This window comes from Colius striatus, chromosome 10, assembly GCF_028858725.1.
Source record: "Colius striatus isolate bColStr4 chromosome 10, bColStr4.1.hap1, whole genome shotgun sequence".
Classification (NCBI taxonomy): domain Eukaryota; kingdom Metazoa; phylum Chordata; class Aves; order Coliiformes; family Coliidae; genus Colius; species Colius striatus.
In genome coordinates, this window is record NC_084768.1 from 26,031,625 (window position 1) to 26,050,931 (window position 19,307).

The 19,307-nt window shown below is 40.3% G+C and overlaps 2 protein-coding genes across 5 annotated transcripts in view; one reads left to right on the top strand and one right to left on the bottom strand.

Annotated features, from left to right (window-relative positions):
• Positions 1-5,079: 5,079 nt before the first annotated feature.
• On the bottom strand, positions 5,080-14,848 carry GPX7 (glutathione peroxidase 7). Its single transcript, XM_010207504.2, has 3 exons — positions 14,632-14,848; positions 7,306-7,567; positions 5,080-5,430 (listed from the first exon to the last, which is right to left on the bottom strand). Exons 1-3 carry the CDS (start codon positions 14,836-14,838, stop codon positions 5,267-5,269), a joined length of 633 nt encoding a protein of 210 aa, XP_010205806.1. The 5' UTR covers positions 14,839-14,848; the 3' UTR covers positions 5,080-5,266.
• Positions 14,849-18,253: 3,405 nt separating this feature from the next.
• TUT4 (terminal uridylyl transferase 4) overlaps positions 18,254-19,307 on the top strand; it is a 46,794-nt gene continuing 45,740 nt past the window's right edge. For all 4 annotated transcript variants that reach the window (XR_009819394.1, XM_062004258.1, XM_062004261.1 and 1 more), the window contains exon 1: positions 18,254-18,364. The gene's annotated coding sequence lies outside the window, so the exon portion shown is untranslated. The remainder of the gene's footprint in view (positions 18,365-19,307) is intronic.

Below are 19,307 nucleotides of genomic sequence, written 5' to 3' on the forward strand. Positions count from 1 at the left end.
CCTGAGTTTTATGGCACAAAAGCATAGCTAGAGCATTCTTTGAGAGCCAAGTCAGAATGATTCCACCAAGTGGCCAGCAGGTCAAGGAAGGTTCTTCTCCCCCTCTACTCTGCCCTGGTGAGGTCTCATCTGGAGTCCTGTGTCCAGTTCTGGGCTCCTCAGCTCAAGAGGTACAGAGAACTTCTGGAGAGAGTCCAGCACAGGGCCACCAAGATGATGAGGGGACTGGAACATCTTTCATATGAGGAAAGGCTGCAGGAACTGGGGCTGTATAGTGTGGAGGAGACTGAGAGGAGAGCTTACTAACATTTATAAATAATCTAAAGGGTGGATGTCAGGAGGTTGGGACATCCCTTTTTTCTATAGTAACTAGCAACAGGACAAGGGGTGATGGGATGAAGCTGGAACACAAAAAGCTCCACTTAAATAGAAGAAAAAACTGTTTCACTGTTCAGGTGAGGGAGCCCTGGCACAGGCTGCCCAGAGGGGTTGTGGAGGCTCCTTCCTTGGAGGTCTTCAAGACCCGCCTGGACGTGTTCCTATGTGACCTGATCTAGGTGACCCTGCTTCTGCGGGGGGGGGTTGGACTAGATGATCTCTAAAGGTTCCTTCCAACCCCTACAATTCTGTGATTCTGTGAATTTATGATTCTAAGTAAGAGTAGTTGATTTTGCTAAAATATAATTACCCTGAATTTCCCAACTGCACATGCAATGATACCTTTTCACTTCACACCTGAAACTTGGGAAGGGTTTATCCCTCATCAGCTGGCTGTTAGTGTTCTCTTAACTTCTTCAATCTTAAAAAAAGAAAATAAAATCTGTATTATGTTATTTTTTTCTATTTATTAAAATTAGATTGATTACTTACTGCTTGGATTATTCACATTACATTGATTTTTAATCAGAATGAGAGGTGTGACTCTAAGGCTTAGAGAAGCTGATTGATAATTGAAGCTGTGAATTCATCAAGCTCTTTGATTACAAGAAATTTTACCATTGTGCTCTTTTTAAAAAGATGGATGAACTATCTGGGGAAGTGGAAGTTTCCCTCTGCAGCTGTTCTTTATTTATTGTTGTCATCTTTCCTTCCTTGCTAAATAAAAATATAATGGTTTATCATATAATTAAAATGAAAGCACTCATTAGAAACAGCAATGCCTTTAGGGAAAGGGGGGCAAAAAAGACAGGATTATTTGGTAGAATACAATGATAGCTTTCTTATTGCATCTTTCACTTAAGGAAACTAAAACTACAGCTCTCTGAAGCTAGGATTTCTGTAATTTCTCTCTGATGGGGAAGTGTTCCACAGAACTGCATTTATAGATCAGGTGTTACAGAAGTAAGAGAATTCTGTGAAGTTCATTCTCCAAGAAATTGAACTTCAGTCTTTTCTATTATTCTAGAATACTATTTCCTTTTACTGTTGTTGTCTATTAATTAGTACTTAATGAACAATCTGTCCCTGACTCTATGGATGCTGTTATTTCTGTTTGAGTGGGGGAAAAGAATCCGTGTCAGCAGAATCACCTGAAAAACTGTCATGTCTGTGCTTACCTTCCAGAATACAAGCCTGCTCACTTAAAATACTGCAATCCTTCAACTATTTTCTTTTCTGGAATTAGTTTAGAAGATCTTTTTGGTGAGAAGGTATCTGGCAATGCTGTGAGATAAAACAGCATACTTTATCTCTTAGGCCTGTAGATTGACAGCTTGGATTAAGTTTTCTGGGCTATGAATGGAAAATTACTCAGGGCTGACTTCAGCTCCTGTGTAGAGACTGCTGGGAAAGGTCAGAGCAGACAGGCCCTCGCTGTTGCCTATGCCTAGATGTTACAGAGTTGGTGTTAGTAGCTTCTTATCCTATATTGTGGGCCTCACTGCTGGTGAGCTGGCTAAGTAGATGAGTTAGCTGAATAGCAGCAGATCACAGTCACCTCTGTGATGACATTCAGGTACGGCTCAGTTATTTCCTTCTGCTCTGTGTACGTGCGCGCTATGGAGCTTTAATACGGTTCAGAATTAGTTCTCAAATCTCTCAGTGCTTTCTGTATCTCATTCACCAAAGTGTCTGCGAACTTTTGTTGTTGTTTTGTCAGTGATGTTTTTACTCCAGGATGTATTAATCATGTCACAGAATACCTGATTTCTCTGCTTATTCTACTCTTTCTGTGAATGAGTCAGAATTAAGCTTGTTAAATTTAATGGGTCTTTATAAGAAGCTGCAGTATAAATTTACATGCATATAGAGCATATTTGCTTGATCTAATAATTGAAGGTAGCATAAGATTTGTGGCCAGCTATTTATTGAAGAAGATGCTGGTGTGCTTGAAACAATAAACTGAGTACCTTCCAGCAGAGAAAATTTTGTCTCTGACCAGAATCACAATAGAAACTTCAGGAAAAAGTCCCAAGCATTAAGCTATTTAGTTTTGTTCTCCTAATAATGCCCAAAAAAAGAGAGTTAACCCCCTCTCTATCACTGTATTCAGTTGTTCTACTTCAATGGAGCATATTCCATTTCAAAACAGAGTTTTGGATATATGTAGGTCTCATTTTACATTATAAGATAGAATTAGGAAATATTAGAAGTGTCCTGTCTGATTTTAAACTTATAGTTAGGCTCTAAAGTTACCACTTTTCCCTCTGGCATGCTGCAAGGGGCACATGACTCCATATAATGTGTTTAGGTGCTTAGTTTAGCATTTATCAACATACCAAGACATCATTTTTGAGTAGTTGGATTCTTGTCCCAGAACAATATCAGCAGGTCCTAATTTTCCTCTTTGTGATATCCTTAGTAACCATTGTCTTAGAAGAGTAAATGACTGAATGGACCATAGCGTTCACTTTTCTCACCATCACAGGAAGAAAATACAGACTTATTCACTGCCCCAAGCACCAATTTCCTGCATTCTTAAGTTACACTCCAGGTGTGAAGCAGCTGATATAGCATGCCCCTTTTGTTCCAAAATTCTTTGTCTGCAAACTGTGAGATTTTTTTCACTAAAACCCAAAGAAACCTTCCTCTCAGCATCTTTCAGGCAAATTGAGTTTATTTTGTGCAGGACAATCCCTACCATTCAGGGTCTTTCTGAAAATTCTAAAGCACCTCTAGCTCTTACTTCTTTAGACTGCTCCACAGAACAAGTCCAAGACCTCTGCAGACAGCAGCTGTTCAAGCATAGGAACTATAATGAACTTTTCTATTTCCAATAGTTTGTCAGTATGCTGCTTTCCTCTCTTGTTCTGCAAGCTATTGCACACTTTAATACTTGGTCTTTCAACTACAGCCTGTTTGGATACTGAAGAGCTATAATGGCAGTGATGAATTGGAAAAAGTTCTTACAATGGTCAGGTCAATCAAGGCTTATTTGTACACTTGGGCCCTGACAAGTATACAACCATACAGACATATATATTGTTTGTGCTACTTTAAAAAGCATTACAAAGTACTGAAAATGCTTTCACTTGTCAGTTATACTTCAATTGGACAAGACTAGATTCTTCTAAAAGCACTCTGGGGTTAAAAGCAGGGGACCTGTACCTGTAATTTTGTTGAGATAAAAAGAGTTCTTGCTGATAAGATTTTCAAAGAGTTTCTGTCAAAAAACAATGAGGCTGCAATTGTTACTGTTATTTTAGTATGAGCTAAGAAGTTCTGAAGTCTGAGCAAGGCCTGAGTGCTACATTTGAAAGAGGTACCATCAGACATTTGTAACATTAATGTAGTGTTAAACAATGTAAAATTATGCAATGATAAACATTTGAAAAGTAATTTTCATGGAAAAATATTGATTCTCTAATGTTTATCTCTACATGCAGCAAAAATGGATAGTGTTATAAATTGAAAAATACATTTAACCAGTTGTATGAGGCAAGAGTAATTCTAAGCAACATGCCCAGGTAGTCAAGAAGGCCAATGGCATCGTGGCTTGTATTAGAAATAGCATGATCAGCAGGACCAGGGCAGTGATTGTCCTCTGTTCCTGGTGATGGTGAGGCTGCACCTGGAGTGCTGTGTTCAGTGTTGGGCCCTGCACTACAAGAAGGTCATTGAAGTGCTGGAGCGTGTCCAGAGATGGGCAACAGAACTGGGCAAGGATCTGGAGCACAAGTCTGATGGGGAGTGGCTGAGGGAACTGGGACTCTTTAGTCTAGAGAAGAGGCTGAGGGGAGGCATGATCACTCTCTACAACTGCCTGAAAGGAGGATGTAACAAGGTGGGCTTGGTCTTCTCCCAAGTAATGAGTGATAGGACAATAAAAAATGGCCTCAAGTTGTGCTAGGGTAGGTCTAGATTGGACATTAGCAAGAACTTCTTCACAGAGGGTAGTTAAGCACTGTCACAGGCTGCCCAGGGAGGTGGTGGAGTCCCTGTCCCCGGAGATATTTAAAAGACATATAGATGAGGTGCTGAGGGACCTGGCTTAGTGATGGGCTTGGCAGTGTGAGCTGAGCAGTGGGCTTGATGATCATAGAGGTCACTTCTAACCAAAACAATTCTCTGATTCTAAAGCAAATTGCAAAGAAAAGAAAGAAGTAGCCATTTCATATAGGCTCTGCTCCTACAGATATTCAAATGGCTATTTAAATATCACCTGATAATCTTTACTGGATGAAAAAAAAAGCAGAAATTCTTCTCATAGCTTTTGGAGAACTTTTTTAGAGACTTTGTCTTCATATTTCTTTCATTTAGCTTTTACAGTTATATTTTCCCAATACCCTTCTTAACTGATTTTCTAGACAGAAGACATTGAATACGTTTGGCCCTGGTAACTAGAAAGACGTCTATCTATATAGGTAAGTCTCCCTGTCTTGAAGGTATCTGTTTTGGCTTTCTTCAAGGCACATGTCAATCATGCACTCTTTATTTTTTCATTCAGTTTGCTATCAAAATATGAGAATGGAATTGTAGATATCAATGAGATTGCAGTCAGGAAATTCTTGTTATTCTGAGCCTTCTTCCTACAACTACATGAACTCCCTTCCTATAATTTTACCAACAAGTAATAATTTGGATTGGGAAAGACAATTTCTGATGAGTTCTTCTTTCACAGAAAGGTCAAACTGAAATCACTTGGAGAAAAAAACTTTTAATTACTTTGACCATGCCAACTTGCTGTTTTCTACATTCTTAGGTTGGTAAATATAGATTCCACTGGTCATAATTTCCCTTCCTCATTCTCTCTTTTGGAATGTGAAAAGGCAAAGTCCAGCTCTAATTCTCAATAAAGATGCATGTTCCATGCTGGGATTTTTGAAAGTCATAATTCATCTTTCTTTTTCAGGATGATTTTCCTTACAAGTTCTGTAACATAAGGTCTTATTTCTTCAACAGAGACAGTAGAGTCCCAGGCCTTTACTACTTTCCCATTGGGGTCCACCAGGTATTTCCAGAAGTTCCAGGTTGGTTCTTCTCCTGTAGAATCTATAGGGGGAAAAAAAAAAAGAAGTAGAAACTTAGAAAACTACATTAGCCAATTCCTGACATTTGTTCATGTCAATTTGCTGATTAACCTCTCAGAAGAGGAAGAAATGTAAAATCGAGAGGAAGTTAAGACTGAATAATAAGATTAATTTGCTGACAGACAGGAACTACACAGTAGTGCCCTGGTGACTGACAGAAACAGTAAAGCTTGAGACAGACAGACAAGAGAATGCACTATAATTGGTGTTAAAAGGTGTCTGTGCTATATAGATAAATGTGAAACAGGTGAACATCGATAGGAAAATGGAATTTGGCATAACAGTATACCTGTACCAGGACTGATTATTTGCTTGCTTATCCAGAGTTTTTCCTCCAAAAACACTCATTGTCATGTGCTTCAGGAGAATGTGTCAAGAAATACTACATGAAGAAATAGCAAATTAAATTGTTCCAGGAGGTTTCCTCCACACTCTTGTCTATTAGTTTTTCTCTCCATGACCACATACTCATTTTACATGAGTCACATTCTTATCCTTTCACAGAATCACAGAATCTTAAGGGTTGAAAGATCATCTATTCTGCTACATGAGTAAAAATGTGGTGATTTTCAATCAGATCAGAAGCCTCATCACACTATTAGCACAAATACAGATGCACAAATACAGACAAACTAGCATCTTTTTCCATTGGTTATATGTTGGGCAAAATCTCACAAGTAATCAGAAGCTATTTTAGAGCATTATCAAAATGCAGCCAGACCTGTGGCACTGACTGTCTTGCTGTTATATTGCATAAATATACTGCCTCCAGTACGCTCCCTTTGCATGGGGACCAACAGGTAAACAAGTTTCACGTGACAGGTCTTCACTAACAGTCCTGCTGGGCAATACAGAAATGGAAGGGTATGAAGAGGATTAAAGGAAAGAAGTTTGGCTAGAAGAAAGATTCATTAGACACCTGGAAGGAAGTGTGCTCGGAGTAGTCAAAAATACTGCTACTAACACTCCTTTAAATTAAGTTATATGTGGGAGAACACTTGTGCTAGAGAGAAGCAGCAGTGATATCATCCTTGCAGAACACAGCTCAGGTGACACTGTGTCATATTGGTCTTTATTATGTATCATTGGTGGAAGATAATTCCTTCACATAGCAATGACGTGGCATAAAGACTGACAGTTTAGTTTAGCATTTACATGGTATTTAGAGCATTCTCTCCATGCAAGAAGAGTAGCACCTTGAAAGAGAAAGTAGTGACTTGATAGAGAATATCCTGCTTTACAGTGTTTTTGTCAGCTATCTGCTAAGAACCAGCAAAACCTCTTCAGGTCTCAGTGCTAGCTCTAGTGCAGATTAGAATTAGAGGAACTGTACCGTATGGCTATTCTAATGCTTGGCAAGGAATGAGGAAGGGAATATTCATCTCTTAGTGCCTGGTTTCACTTTTTGATTGTTCTAGTAAATTATGTAGGTGTTTTGCTTCCATTTTTTCTACAGCTCTTGAGTTGTATCACAGGAGAAGCATTTACAAGACTGCAGTGTCGAAAAAGGAAGATAAGGTGGTGTATGCATACAGAAGAATACTTCAAGGCCTGCATTCCATGTAGAGGTTTCTTAGGCTAGCTTTTACAGGCCATCTGTTATCACAGTGTCTGCATCCCTAGACATCTTTTTAGGTCAGACAAAGCTGTCAAGGATGACATTGAAAGAAATCCTGCCTTGTGCAGGAGGATGGACTTTTGACCTTTTCAAGCCTGACAATTCTATGCTGCAATTCTGTGAACACAGTCATAGATATCTTTTTTCTGTGGGATGGTATTTTGTGTTAGAGGAAGTCTATGCTTGGGAGACAACCCTCCAATGTTCCAGATTACTCACCAATTAAGTATTTGAAGGCAGGAATTGCACCAGCTCCGCTGACTGCAATTTTGCTGAACATAGGGAAGGAGGCACCATAAGTCTTTCGTGCAAAACTCTCAATTTCTTTGTTAGTGTCTGGTTCTTGCTGTCCGAACTGATTGCATGGGAATGCCAGCACATTGAAATGATATGGGCCGAGGTCTCTCTGTAACTGTTGTAAGGCCTTGTAGTGGCTATCTGTGTACCCACACTCACTTGCAACGTTGACAACTAGAGACACCTGAAGAAAAGAGAGATTAAAAAGTGTGCTGCACATACCAGCTTTGTAACAGGTAGGCTGGGATAGAGATTCTTTTCAAAAAAGCAGAATATCTAGAGAACTGTGACTGAACACCTTTGAAATGACATCAAATCCTGTTCACAACAGAAAGCTTTAATATTTATGTTTTCCCATGTGGCAACTATGAAAATAATCAATAAACTGCTAAGTATTCTTAATTCTCAGTTTGCAGAGACCCTTCATTCCTCAGTTCTGCCTTTTGGATAGCTTCTAAGCATATTTAAATGATCATCCAGATAAGTATACCAAGTTGCATGAAAGAAACTTGCAAATTAATGTATTTTTGGTAGTTCACATATCTGTAGTGAAGCATGTGTTTTGCAGCATCTTCCCTTGTACAGAATTTAGTGCTCGTACAGAACTGGCTGATTTGTTTACAATTGCTAGTATAGATGTCTTGATCTAGAAGTTAACAGAAGCAATTAGAAGATTTTGGATTAGTGTAGACGGTATGGACAGTAAAATTTCTCACTATGTCTCGAGTAGGTCTACTTATTTGTGACAAAATTACAACAGATTTTTGAGTAAAGGCTTGTTGCCTTAGTTAGAAATTCCTAGAAGTGAAGACTGTGCCCACTGTCCTTTAAAGAGTTATTCCTGTAGCTGATCATCTTTGATGTTGTGTGCTTTGTGTCATTTGGATGTTGCCACTAGCCATGTATCTGCCTGTGCAGATCCAGATGAGAGAAACATGCCAAACATGGATGAATGCTACAGGAAAATAGAGCCTTATGTAAGAATACATGGTGGAGAAGATTCCATAAAGGGGAATTAAGTGACCTTACCCTGAGATAACACATATTACACAGTTTCTCAAGGCCATGAAGAGCTTTCCATTGTTTTTTGAGATAGTTTATCCTTAATAACTTCTAGAATTGATATTTAGACTTACAGCTTTTATTATTCTTACAGATTTTGTAAGTGTGAGTTGCCACTTGTTCTAGACAAGTTCTAAAGTATTCCAGAGAGTGGATTAAAACTGAATGTCACAAATCCTTTAGATACAATATGATTTTATTAATAAAAATAGTATTGTGCACTTTATAGTGATGTTTCTTTCACATGTAAATACATTCTATGCTTTTTCCAGACCAATTTGCAAGAGTCATAAGGCAATATAAATATTATAATAATACAAATGTTTTTACCAGATTAAAATCAGGCATAGGGCAGAAAAAGCATTATGATTTGAGAACCAAAATTCTGCCTGGTTTATGCTGAATCCAGTGGGTTTCCACAGATTACATATCAGCTTAGAAGCTGGTCCTTCATCCTCAAATTGCAAAAACCATTTTGATTCAAAGTAACCAACACATTCCCCAGTGCTAATACAACAGCAGTAGCTATTCACATTGGATCTTTCTACAACGGTTTTGAAGTTTCACAGAAGCTGGCATGTTGGTTTCAGTGCTGTCAGTGTGAGATAGCTGTGTTGAAGTGCTCAGTGCCGCAAAAGGAAAGCCTGAAGCTTGGACACATTAGTTGACCTGATGAAATTACACAGCAAGTAGCTGCATGGCAAGAAAGGGAAATAAAAAAATCCTGACTCCAGGTCTCATACTCTTGTGTCTGTGACCATTAGCTTTGCCCAATTTAAACTTTGGTTTCTGCTGTTACTATTGTTCCATATTCCTATGTGTATGTTTTTATACAAAATAGAAAAGTATATAGGAACTAAAAATGGAGTGCATGAAATAAATTACAATACATGAAAAATAAATTACTACATGTGTATAGTGTTTTTAAGGCCAGAAAACAAATTTGCAGAGAAAAGCCCACAATCTGGGTAAGATATGGGATAGTGACATACAATTTCTGGAAAGAGTTGGAATGAATAAAGAAAAAGCTAAGGGGATGTTGGTGTTTATAATTTCTTGTGATAAACACTTACTTGGTGTATTTTGTACCTTCTATAGTTATATGGCTATATTTGAAATGGTTTTGGAGCTGCACTCTTTTCCCTGGTAAACAGATAATCTTATAAAGCAGAAGTTGATGTAATCTTCTTTGTGGTATAGTGTGTCAATAGAATACAATCTAAGCAGTCCCTGAGCACTTGCATATGAAATATGATCTGGAGCCATCTAGCTAACTTCCAAAGCATCACGTTCCTTCAGACTACAGTTACAAGCTCTACATGAAGTTTTAAATTCAGTCTCCTAAACTGTCCAAAGATATGGCATATAATTACTTTTTTTTTTTCCTCAGAGAAGAAGTAATCATTTTATGATGCATTCCTGTTGCAAACTGTCAGCATTTCAAATATCAATTAAATACTGGATGTAAAATATAACTATTGGCAGCTCTGTTCTTTTTAAATAATCTATATTTCCCAGGCATAGTGACAACTGTAGTTTAGTATGAGGTAAAGAGAAATTTTAACACTGAGGGTTTAAGTCACGTGTAGTTCTTGTATATGAAATTCTCAAGGCTTGTAAAAATATAGTTACAGACTCAGCATTCTCATGATGCAGAAGTACTCATATACCTTAACTGTATTCATTTACTGGTACTTTATCTCAAATACAATCATACTGTAAGAATTTTTTGTTGGAGGTTTGGAGAAAATAGGTTATGTAGGTATTATGTTCATATTGTGACAGATAGGAAAGATGACTTTACAATGAAAATAATCAAGATTTTCTAACTTTTTCTTGATCTTGAAGATAGGAGGGCTTGAAATAATATACTCAAAAAAGAAAGGGGAATTTTAATTTATAGCTGTTTAAAAACTGATTACTCAGCATGACATGAGAGCTCATCCTGCAAATGATGCAAGCTTCCAAAAGTTCTCACACAAAACAGGAGGTAACTACAGGCAGCATTTCTTAGAATGGCAGACACATTCTACTTCTCTTTTTCCTTAGAAAAATGCCCTCTGTTACTGAGCTCCATGATTTAATAATGCCACCCTCCTAAAAGTGTAACTAACACATATAATAAAAAACATTCTGGATTTATTGTTATTTCATAAGGAATGTTTAAAGTTATTGCTTAAAAATCTTTACCGAGTTATCTTTCGAGTTTTTGGTCCCAGAAGGGATTTAAATGTGGTGATTATTTTTTGTCTGCATTTTATTTTTAATAAATAACATTCACTCTTTTTATTCTTAAGAAGATGCTGTACTTTGTCTTCTTACAACTATTAGTGATTTAAATTAAGTTTGGCTGTCTCTTGACCAACTTTAGTCTCTGAGAGTGCAAGTCAAGGACACCACCTAGTGTTCAGTGCAAACAATTAATCCCAGACCTTACCAAAATTATTTCATTTAAACTGAATTCTGTATTAGCCGTTATCTGACCTCTTAATACTGCCCTTTCCTTTCATTTGCTTAGAAACTCCACGCATTCTAGTAGTGAATTCGTTTATTTAACATTGCAGAAATAGTTCTTGGTTTACCTAATGTTTACATGGGTGTACCTCCTTGAGGAAAACATCCTTGGAGAGATTTATGAATCAGCTTCATGTAACCCTTTGTGGACCATTTAGCAAAAGCAGTAGTTACTAAGGTTTTTAGAGATGGAGATTCTTAACCGACTCTATCTGGCTGATGGAAGAACCAACTACAAGCGTCAGATGACACTGACTCAGAGTTGTTACCTTCATAGGAAAAAATAGCAATAGTTTGTACAGTAATGAAGTAGCTATACTCTCTATTTATACACATTTGGTACTATTACTTTCTCAGGTTGCTGAAAGCTGTGATTCAATGTACCTAGCATCACTTTCAATAGTAAAATAGTACCTTACAGTGTTATAGTGCCTGTTACTTTGATATTATTATAGTGCCTTTGGTTCAAGATTTCCAAAGCACTGCGCTCACGCTGCTTTATTCCACCTCAGCACACTGGAGTTAGCTGTGTGCTATGTAGGTATTATTACATCTAGATAGGTATAAACACAGCAGGGAACAGTTGATGCTTAGGAGTTCTGACTCCCAAATAGATCCTATTTTGGGTAAGAATGCAGCCTCTTTACAGCATATCTGATAAGAGATCATTAAATGAAATACAAGCTTTATCAAATTAGACAGGTGGATTAGATAGAAAACTAATCCTATTTGGATCCTGTTGGTTCTTTCCCACCCACACATTACTGCTTGTAATTTTTCATGTAGATGGGTCAACATCTGTATGGTAGCCTGGAAAAAAACATAGGAAGACAGCCTTCTTGCACAGCACAGTAAAACAGACAACTTTTTAGTCTATTTCACTTGTGGTGCTCTTTTTTTCAGTCCTCCTTTTCTCTGCCTTCAGGTAGATGTAATAAGATACCCAATTTTGTGGCACATATGCCAAGCTTTTAGCACTCTGGCAATATAATTTCTTGTGCTTCCATAAAAAGGGAGTGCTCCCTCACATTTTTCTGGTGTTTTTATTTAAATGGAGGATAAGTTTTATCTGGGCACATTTATTTCAGAGGAAAAAAAATATCCATTTACTATTTTTTTTTCTTTTTTGTTATTTTAGAATTGTTAGTAGATTTCTTATTTACTGTATAAAGGAGGGGACTTGTGATTTGTATCAGGATGCATTTGAATAGAAATTGAATTAAGTCTTTTTTCTTAGTAAGAAAAATTATTTCAATGATCTGAATAGACAAAAATTTATATTGAGTTACTGAAGAAAAATTCTGCAAGACATGAATTGCACAGATTGTTTAGCATTGCTCTTGTTTTTAAGACTTAGCAGACTTTTTATATTTATATATATATATATACACTTTGGAAGCTTTTGGATTTTTTCAATTCTTAGTTTCTTGACTACCAATTAAACAGTTGAGTGACTGAATTGAAGGAAATGTCTTCTCTACATCTGCCAGAAAGCTTAAGGCTGTTAAAAGCTGGTTTAGCGATTAGCAGACTGTTATTCCAGAAGATAACTACTGACTCTCCTTTCAGACACCAGCAGCACATATATAGTACTAATCTATTGTTTGCTTTCTTTTAATAGCTTTAAAATATTACAATAAACCTACATCTTAACATTAGGTATCTAACTGCATATTTAGGCAGGTTTATTTTAAGAAATAAATGGGAGTTTTAATTAACTTTTGTCTGCTTTGATATGGAGTTCTTCCAATATAATGTCAGAAAGGGATGTGCTTTGTTGCTATAATTGCATATGCATTATGAAACAGCAGCTAGCCTGAACATTAACAGGTGCTCTGAATGCAATTATTTTGGTTCCATACAGAAGCCAGTCATCACTTTTTTGGAATGAACTATGCCATGTGGCCTTGCAGTGATCAAGGAGTACCCTGCACCAATGGCATTCCCTTTTCCAAGGTAAGGCTCTAGAGCTCTCCCTTATGAAACCAGCCACACCTTGAGGATGGCCTGGTATTGGGGCACAGCTGGAGATACAGATACACATATGCCCTAACTTGGCGTGTTCATGATACCATGGCAGGCTCTGCAGCTTGTTCTGGAAAGCATGAACATCCCCAGCTCCCTGCGGGGTGACTATAAGGAATTCCTCCAAGTTCCTCTTTTACTCCTTTCCATGTAGATTCTGGCCCTGAAGTAGAGAAGCTGCAAGTGGTATTTGCTTATTCAGATTTGCAGCTGACCTACAGACAAAACATGCCCTGGTAACAGGACTTATTGACACAGCCTTTGGAAAGAACTCCCAAAGAAGCAAATATTGCTTAATGGTTTTAATGCTTAAATGCTTCATGGTTTGTTTTTTGCTTTTCCCAATACAGGTATTTGAGAGTGTATTGGACCAGTTCTGCTTAATCTGAATTGTGAATTGAGGGAAAGGAAGACTTTGACCAGGTAAGATTCAGACCTCTCATTTGGTCCAAATCTTTCAGCATCCCATTCTACTGAGCTCAGCAAAATGTGCATCTCCTCCTGTGGGCCTTCTCTGCCTTCCTTACAACGTTTTTGTGACCTGATGTTCTGGACTAGTTAGCTCAGACACCTCAGTGAATTACCTAAGGAGGGTGAAAAGGAGGGTTGAAACACAAAACTGGAGACTAAGGGTGAAAGTGAGAAGTGGTGCCTGCAGCAGCTAAGTATTGGATTGCACAGGTGCCACTTGAGTGCTACGGGTGGCAGTTGTGGGCTTTATGATGGTTTTAGCTTCTATAATGTGTAAATGTGGCTATGAGAGCTTACAGTATTATGCAACTTATGTACCAACTTCCCTTTTCACTCTTCCTCAGGTACTGACCACTTTTCCTAAACGGTCAAACCACTAAAAATAAAATTTAAAAATCAGGCTACATTCAAGAAAATTGTTCTTAAAATGGGAAGGAGAACTCTGCCCAGGACTCCATAATGTAATAGATACATGAAACTTATGAGACATCATAAAAGTATGTGTGTGTGTGTACACATGCCCTTCTTCATATGCCTCTGTCACACTAAAAGGTGACAAGGGGAACAGCAGGATATTACAACTATTTCACTATACAGTGGTATTAAAGTAACTTTATCATGTCTCTCACTTCTTAATTATGATGGTGAAATCTTAGCTCCATTAGCCACTGATTAAATGCATATCTTATAAAATTATTTTTTATTGCAGAACGTTAAAATGGAATTTACTAAAAGTCATGCTGTTAAAAGGCAGAAATAAGCTCGACAAGTAAGTTATACAAAGGTAAAATCTTCCTGAGCCTAAATTTAATAGCCACAATCCAGTGCGATTCATCTTGCTGCATGAAAAACAGACAAGGAACAGGCAGGCAGGCAGTCCCCGCCTGCCACGTCTACAGGCAGCAGCCCGCACCAGGCAAAGATGCCGACACACACACACACAAGTCAGACTGCAAACGTTTTATTCAGAGTGCAAAGACCCGTGGAGCGGCGTCAAGGGAAGCATGCAGGCAACGCTCCAGATCAGTTAAAGAACAGTCGTAAACCCCAATCTAGCTGCGTGAGCGTCCCAAATTAATGTACAATCTCTCCACCCCCACTTGGCTTCTGCAGACATGCAAGGACCGGCTGGTTAGTGACTCCGGCCGAGAGCCGCCCATCTCCGTGCAGACTTACCGAGCCCCTGTACTTCTCCAGAGAGACTAGTTTGCCCCTGATGTTTACAACTTTGAAAGTGTAAAAATCAGGTTCTTTCTGCTGCGTAGCAGAAAATGCTAAGAGCAGGAGTGCTGCAATGGCAAGGAGCATAGCTAGAGGGATGAGGAAAACTTTGGGGAAGGAAGAGGAAGGCTTGTGCTCCACACTGCCCTCAGGATCTAACATGCTGCACGGCTGTGCTGCGGAGACACTTGCCACGATAGGAAAGCGCTGCCGCAAAGGGCAGACTGCTGCAAACGGAGCTTTTGCAACAGTCTGGCTTCTGCAAAGGGTTAGGAGCCATGTCCATCCCAAATCTCAGAAGGATGTATTTATGGAGGATTCAAATACTCTAAAATGGAGAGTTTCGTAGTGGTGTGTTAAGTAAGGCCATTTATGGGTAAAAGACGAATGCAAGTGCTAGTTGGTCTAAGAATAGTAGCAATGTACATGTCTGTGGGATACCAGTCAGATTTTGAGATCTGCTTTAACTATGTCCTAGAAAAATGAATGACTTTTGTCAGATTTACAAGTGCTTTTTAAAAATATACTAACCACAGCATCTAGTAACTACGGTGTAATGTCAAAGGATACCTGTGGCTTCGTTGCTAGTGGTTACAGATGCAAGTGCTCTGAACAAGAGTCACAGGATACAGTCAGCAAAAAGAGAATTACAAACATGCTGTGCAGTCTCATGTTAAATCAGCCAGGCCTTCAGGAAATTCATCTCTGCATGCACCTGGCTGGCCAGAACTGAGTGGACAGACTGGTTGGTCTTCACGGTCTGATCTTGGAGAAGCCACATTAGCAAAGGGTTTCTAAGCAAGAAAGAGGCATTGAGCATCAGGAACTGAATTTGGTACCAAGGCTTTTGAATAAACAGAGCCAAACCACTGATTCAGAGCACTGATGCCATTCTTGGGTTGTCTGCAAGAAAAAAAAGTAGCCATTTTTACAGTTTGCTACCACACCTGCTGGAAGAGAAGGTTTTGTATATATAAAGTAACAACAATAGAAAGCATTTGACGGTCATTGATTTCTTCTTGGACCAAGAAACTGGTCCTCTGTGCCTATGATTCTGATAATTCTTGGCAAAGAAAAGTAAAATGTAGTGACTTACAGAAAACAATTAAGTAGCACATCCAAGGCATATTGGAAATCCATCTTTTGAAGAGCAAATTACATTTTGCAGTCTCACTTTGTGTGTTTTGTGTTTTTTAAAACTAAGTTCTGGTAGATCTTTGAGATATTGATTAAATCCGGTTAGCTAATTCAAGCATAAGTGGCATTAGTGTAAGTGAAGAAACCATGTATAACTAGTTGAAAAATTTAACTAGTTTTAAAACATTTCAGATTTTTCATGCATTTTTTATGCATTTCAGATGAAGCAGACATCCAGCATCAAGAAATAATGCAATATGCTAGAAGAATATATAGGTGGAAAATCTTATACCATGCTGTCTGATGGAAATACACATTGTGTTAAGAACATGAAGTTCTCCTCTCACAGGTAAGTGCTGCCTTTTTATATGCTTTCCCAGCTGTAGTATTCACCAAGAACCTTTCCTCTAGATGACAGTCAAGTATGATTTCCTCATTTTATAAGTAAGTTATCTAAGAAGCTTTACAGATTCTTCAGACATAGATGGAGACAGAGAATGGGGTTTTAGTTACATATATTGAAATAATTTTTTAAAACTCAGTAAATCCTAAAAAGAGTTTTTAAAAAAATCATTCCAACAATAAGCAGTTTTTCTTGCCAGAAAATTAGAAAAACATCTTCAATTGACTTTTACTTCTTTTGAGGCATGTTACAGTAGTCTGGGTATGGGACTAAAAATGAGTCATCATACTGCACCGTAAGACAAGCAAGGGTTTGCTCTGTAAAGAGACTTGGCTTCCTACAGCTTTATGATTATTGTCTCTGATTTCTAGATAAAATGTAGTGGTTTTCAGAATTATGGTTTCTCCTACAACCTAAGCCCAGTATCTGAAAGTTTTTCATCATTGGCACTGAATTAGGAATTCTTTAAATAATGGCCAGCTGGCAGTAGAATTCAGCTTCCTCTTTTACTGCCCTGTTTCTATATTACTCCCCACCATGAAACATTCTTTAACACCAGAAAAGAAGGAAGAATTGTTTCTGAATACAGAGAGAGACACTATGTAAAAGCCTGTTGGCTTTAGGGATACAAGTTTTCAGAGCCAAACTGCACAAACATTTCATATTAAAGTTTATCCACCTATTTGAACCGTATCAGATAAGTTCTAATACATTTCAGCTTGCAGAAAAAACACCAGTCAGGTTTGGAAACTGATGTTTGCTTGCTAGCACATATAAATATTGATATAGGAGGACTCTGGTTGCAAGTATAATTTAGTTACTTTTGCAATTTACTCTTTGGCCTACTAAACCTAATAAAAATCTCTGTCAAATAGGGCTGGACTGAAACCACCCCCCAGCTAACATCAGCTGTTCTCAAACAGCACTGCAGCTTGTGTCACTGCTGACCTGGACTGAATGGCCTGCGTTCCTAAAGGTGTAAGCTCTCCACTATACCTCATTAGCAATACCCTGAGATATCAGATCCTCATTTTATAACATATGAGCTTCAAGTAAACCACAAAAAAATCCAGCAGATTAGCTCTAAGGATTGCACTGACTTCATAATGCATCCAGGACATCTTGCCAGTATTATAGAATCCAGTATTACAGATTTTGCAACGTTACCTACATAGAATTTCTGGGGTAGTGTTTTTGCAGCACTACTATTCCTATGATTTTTAATACTTTCCTTTGAACCCCTTTAGTAGTTCAACGTGAATCTTTTATGCCCTTCAATTTTCTGGAAAGGCCTCCTTGGGCTGGGAAGTGCCAACAATGTGACATTTCATTGCCAAGAAGGGGTAGTGCTGTACTGAATCACAGAGAGATTTGCCTTACACAAATATTTGCCAATTTCTTTAGGTCACTCTCCAGCACTGCCAAGAGCCAGGCAGGCCGGCTTTTCTCCCTTGAGACCGGCAAAACTGCCAGCAGACGCTGCTGGCCAAGATGCTGTCCCCAGCTGCCGCCGGGGCCAACTTCATAGCCAGGTTCAGGGAGCCAGGAGCCATGCCCCCCCCATTCGGCGTCCTTGTTTACCACAGGCTGCTTTGTGTGGAGCACACCCGCCCTTCACCGATGGGCTGTGGAGGAGCCCTGGGGAAGGACACACACACACAGAGGGTTCAGGCTGCGGCGTGAGGCAGACCCGCCAGGCGGGCTGGGGCCTAGCACGCGTGGACGAGAAATGGGTAAAGAATATTAAAAAATGTAGGCTGTTGGGGGGATTAAAGAAAAAACCTTCTCAGCTTATTCCCGCAACCCTGTTTGCTGCTGTGGCTGTAGGGGAGGGAGGCCCTGAACGCCGGGGCAGGTAGCAGGCCGTCTCCTCAGGCTAGGGAGGGGGTTCTGAGGCGGGGGCAGGGGAGGTGTCGCCGGCGGCCCGGGCCGGGCCGGGCCAGGCACAACCCGCGGGTCCGTTTGTCCGCCCGCCCGGCAGCGCCGCCCGCCCTCCAGCCTCTCCCGCCCGCCCTAGCCCCACAATGCATCGCGCGGCGCGGCTGACATGGCGGCCGGGCCGGACTGAGCCGCTGGCGTCGGGGCCTCCAGCAGCTGGAGCCGGGCATGGCGGGGGCGCAGCCCCGGCACCCCTAGCGCCGCAGCCAGGTACCGGGCTCCGGGGGTCGGGGGGGCTATGCCCAGCCCTGCGGGCCTCCCCCGAGGGGTGGGGGTGGTTCGGCGCGCTCTGCTCTCTCCCCCCCGAGCGGGGCGGGGGAAGGCGGGTTCGGGGGGGGGCCTGTCCGCGCCGGCGCCCCCCCGCTTCAGCCCGCGGCGCCCCGGCTCCGCCCTGCCCCGGCCCTCCTGCCCGCGCCCCGCCTCGGCGGCTCATCGCGGCCTCCGACCCTACACCCGGACGGGCTGGCGGTGCCGGGGCTGCCTCACACATCCGACCGGAGGGCACTGGGGTGGGGGGGCGACGGCCCCAAGGTCAGCGGGGAACCAGGGCCGACCCCACTGCCATATCCAGGCGGGCGGCCGTCCTGAGAGCGGTGCCTGGCTGCGCGCCCACCGGGGTCTGCCAGGCTGGAGGAGGGTACATGCAGCTTGTTGTTCTCACAGATAGGGGAATTAAATACCCATTGCAGCTGGTGAGGCCCCGTGGGGAAATTGCCCCCCGGTCCCGGGCCGCCCTCATGAGCTGTGCTCCCTTCCGCCCCTTTTTGCCAAAGTGAGAGGTTCTCTTTTCTATAGGTTACGATGGGCCTGAAATGACACACAGGCATCCCTTTGCCTGTGTGTGCTATTTTGTTGGCTTTTCTTGCATACAAATAGAGCTGAATGACTTTTGTGCTTTTGCAATACATTACAATTTGCCAGTTGGCTGAATATGTCATATTACCTGAGGCCTTCTTGCTTTTAAGGTTGTTTCTGGGTATATGAAAGGAGAACAGGCTTATAAGACACAGAAACAATATAATCAGGCTTAGGCTAAGGTAGGGATTAACACATTAAAAAGATAGATGTATCTGAGTACAGATCTAATAATTTTTTGATTTACATTCATGCCACCTCACATCCCTTGGCTTCCTGAGCACTGTGCCCTAAATTC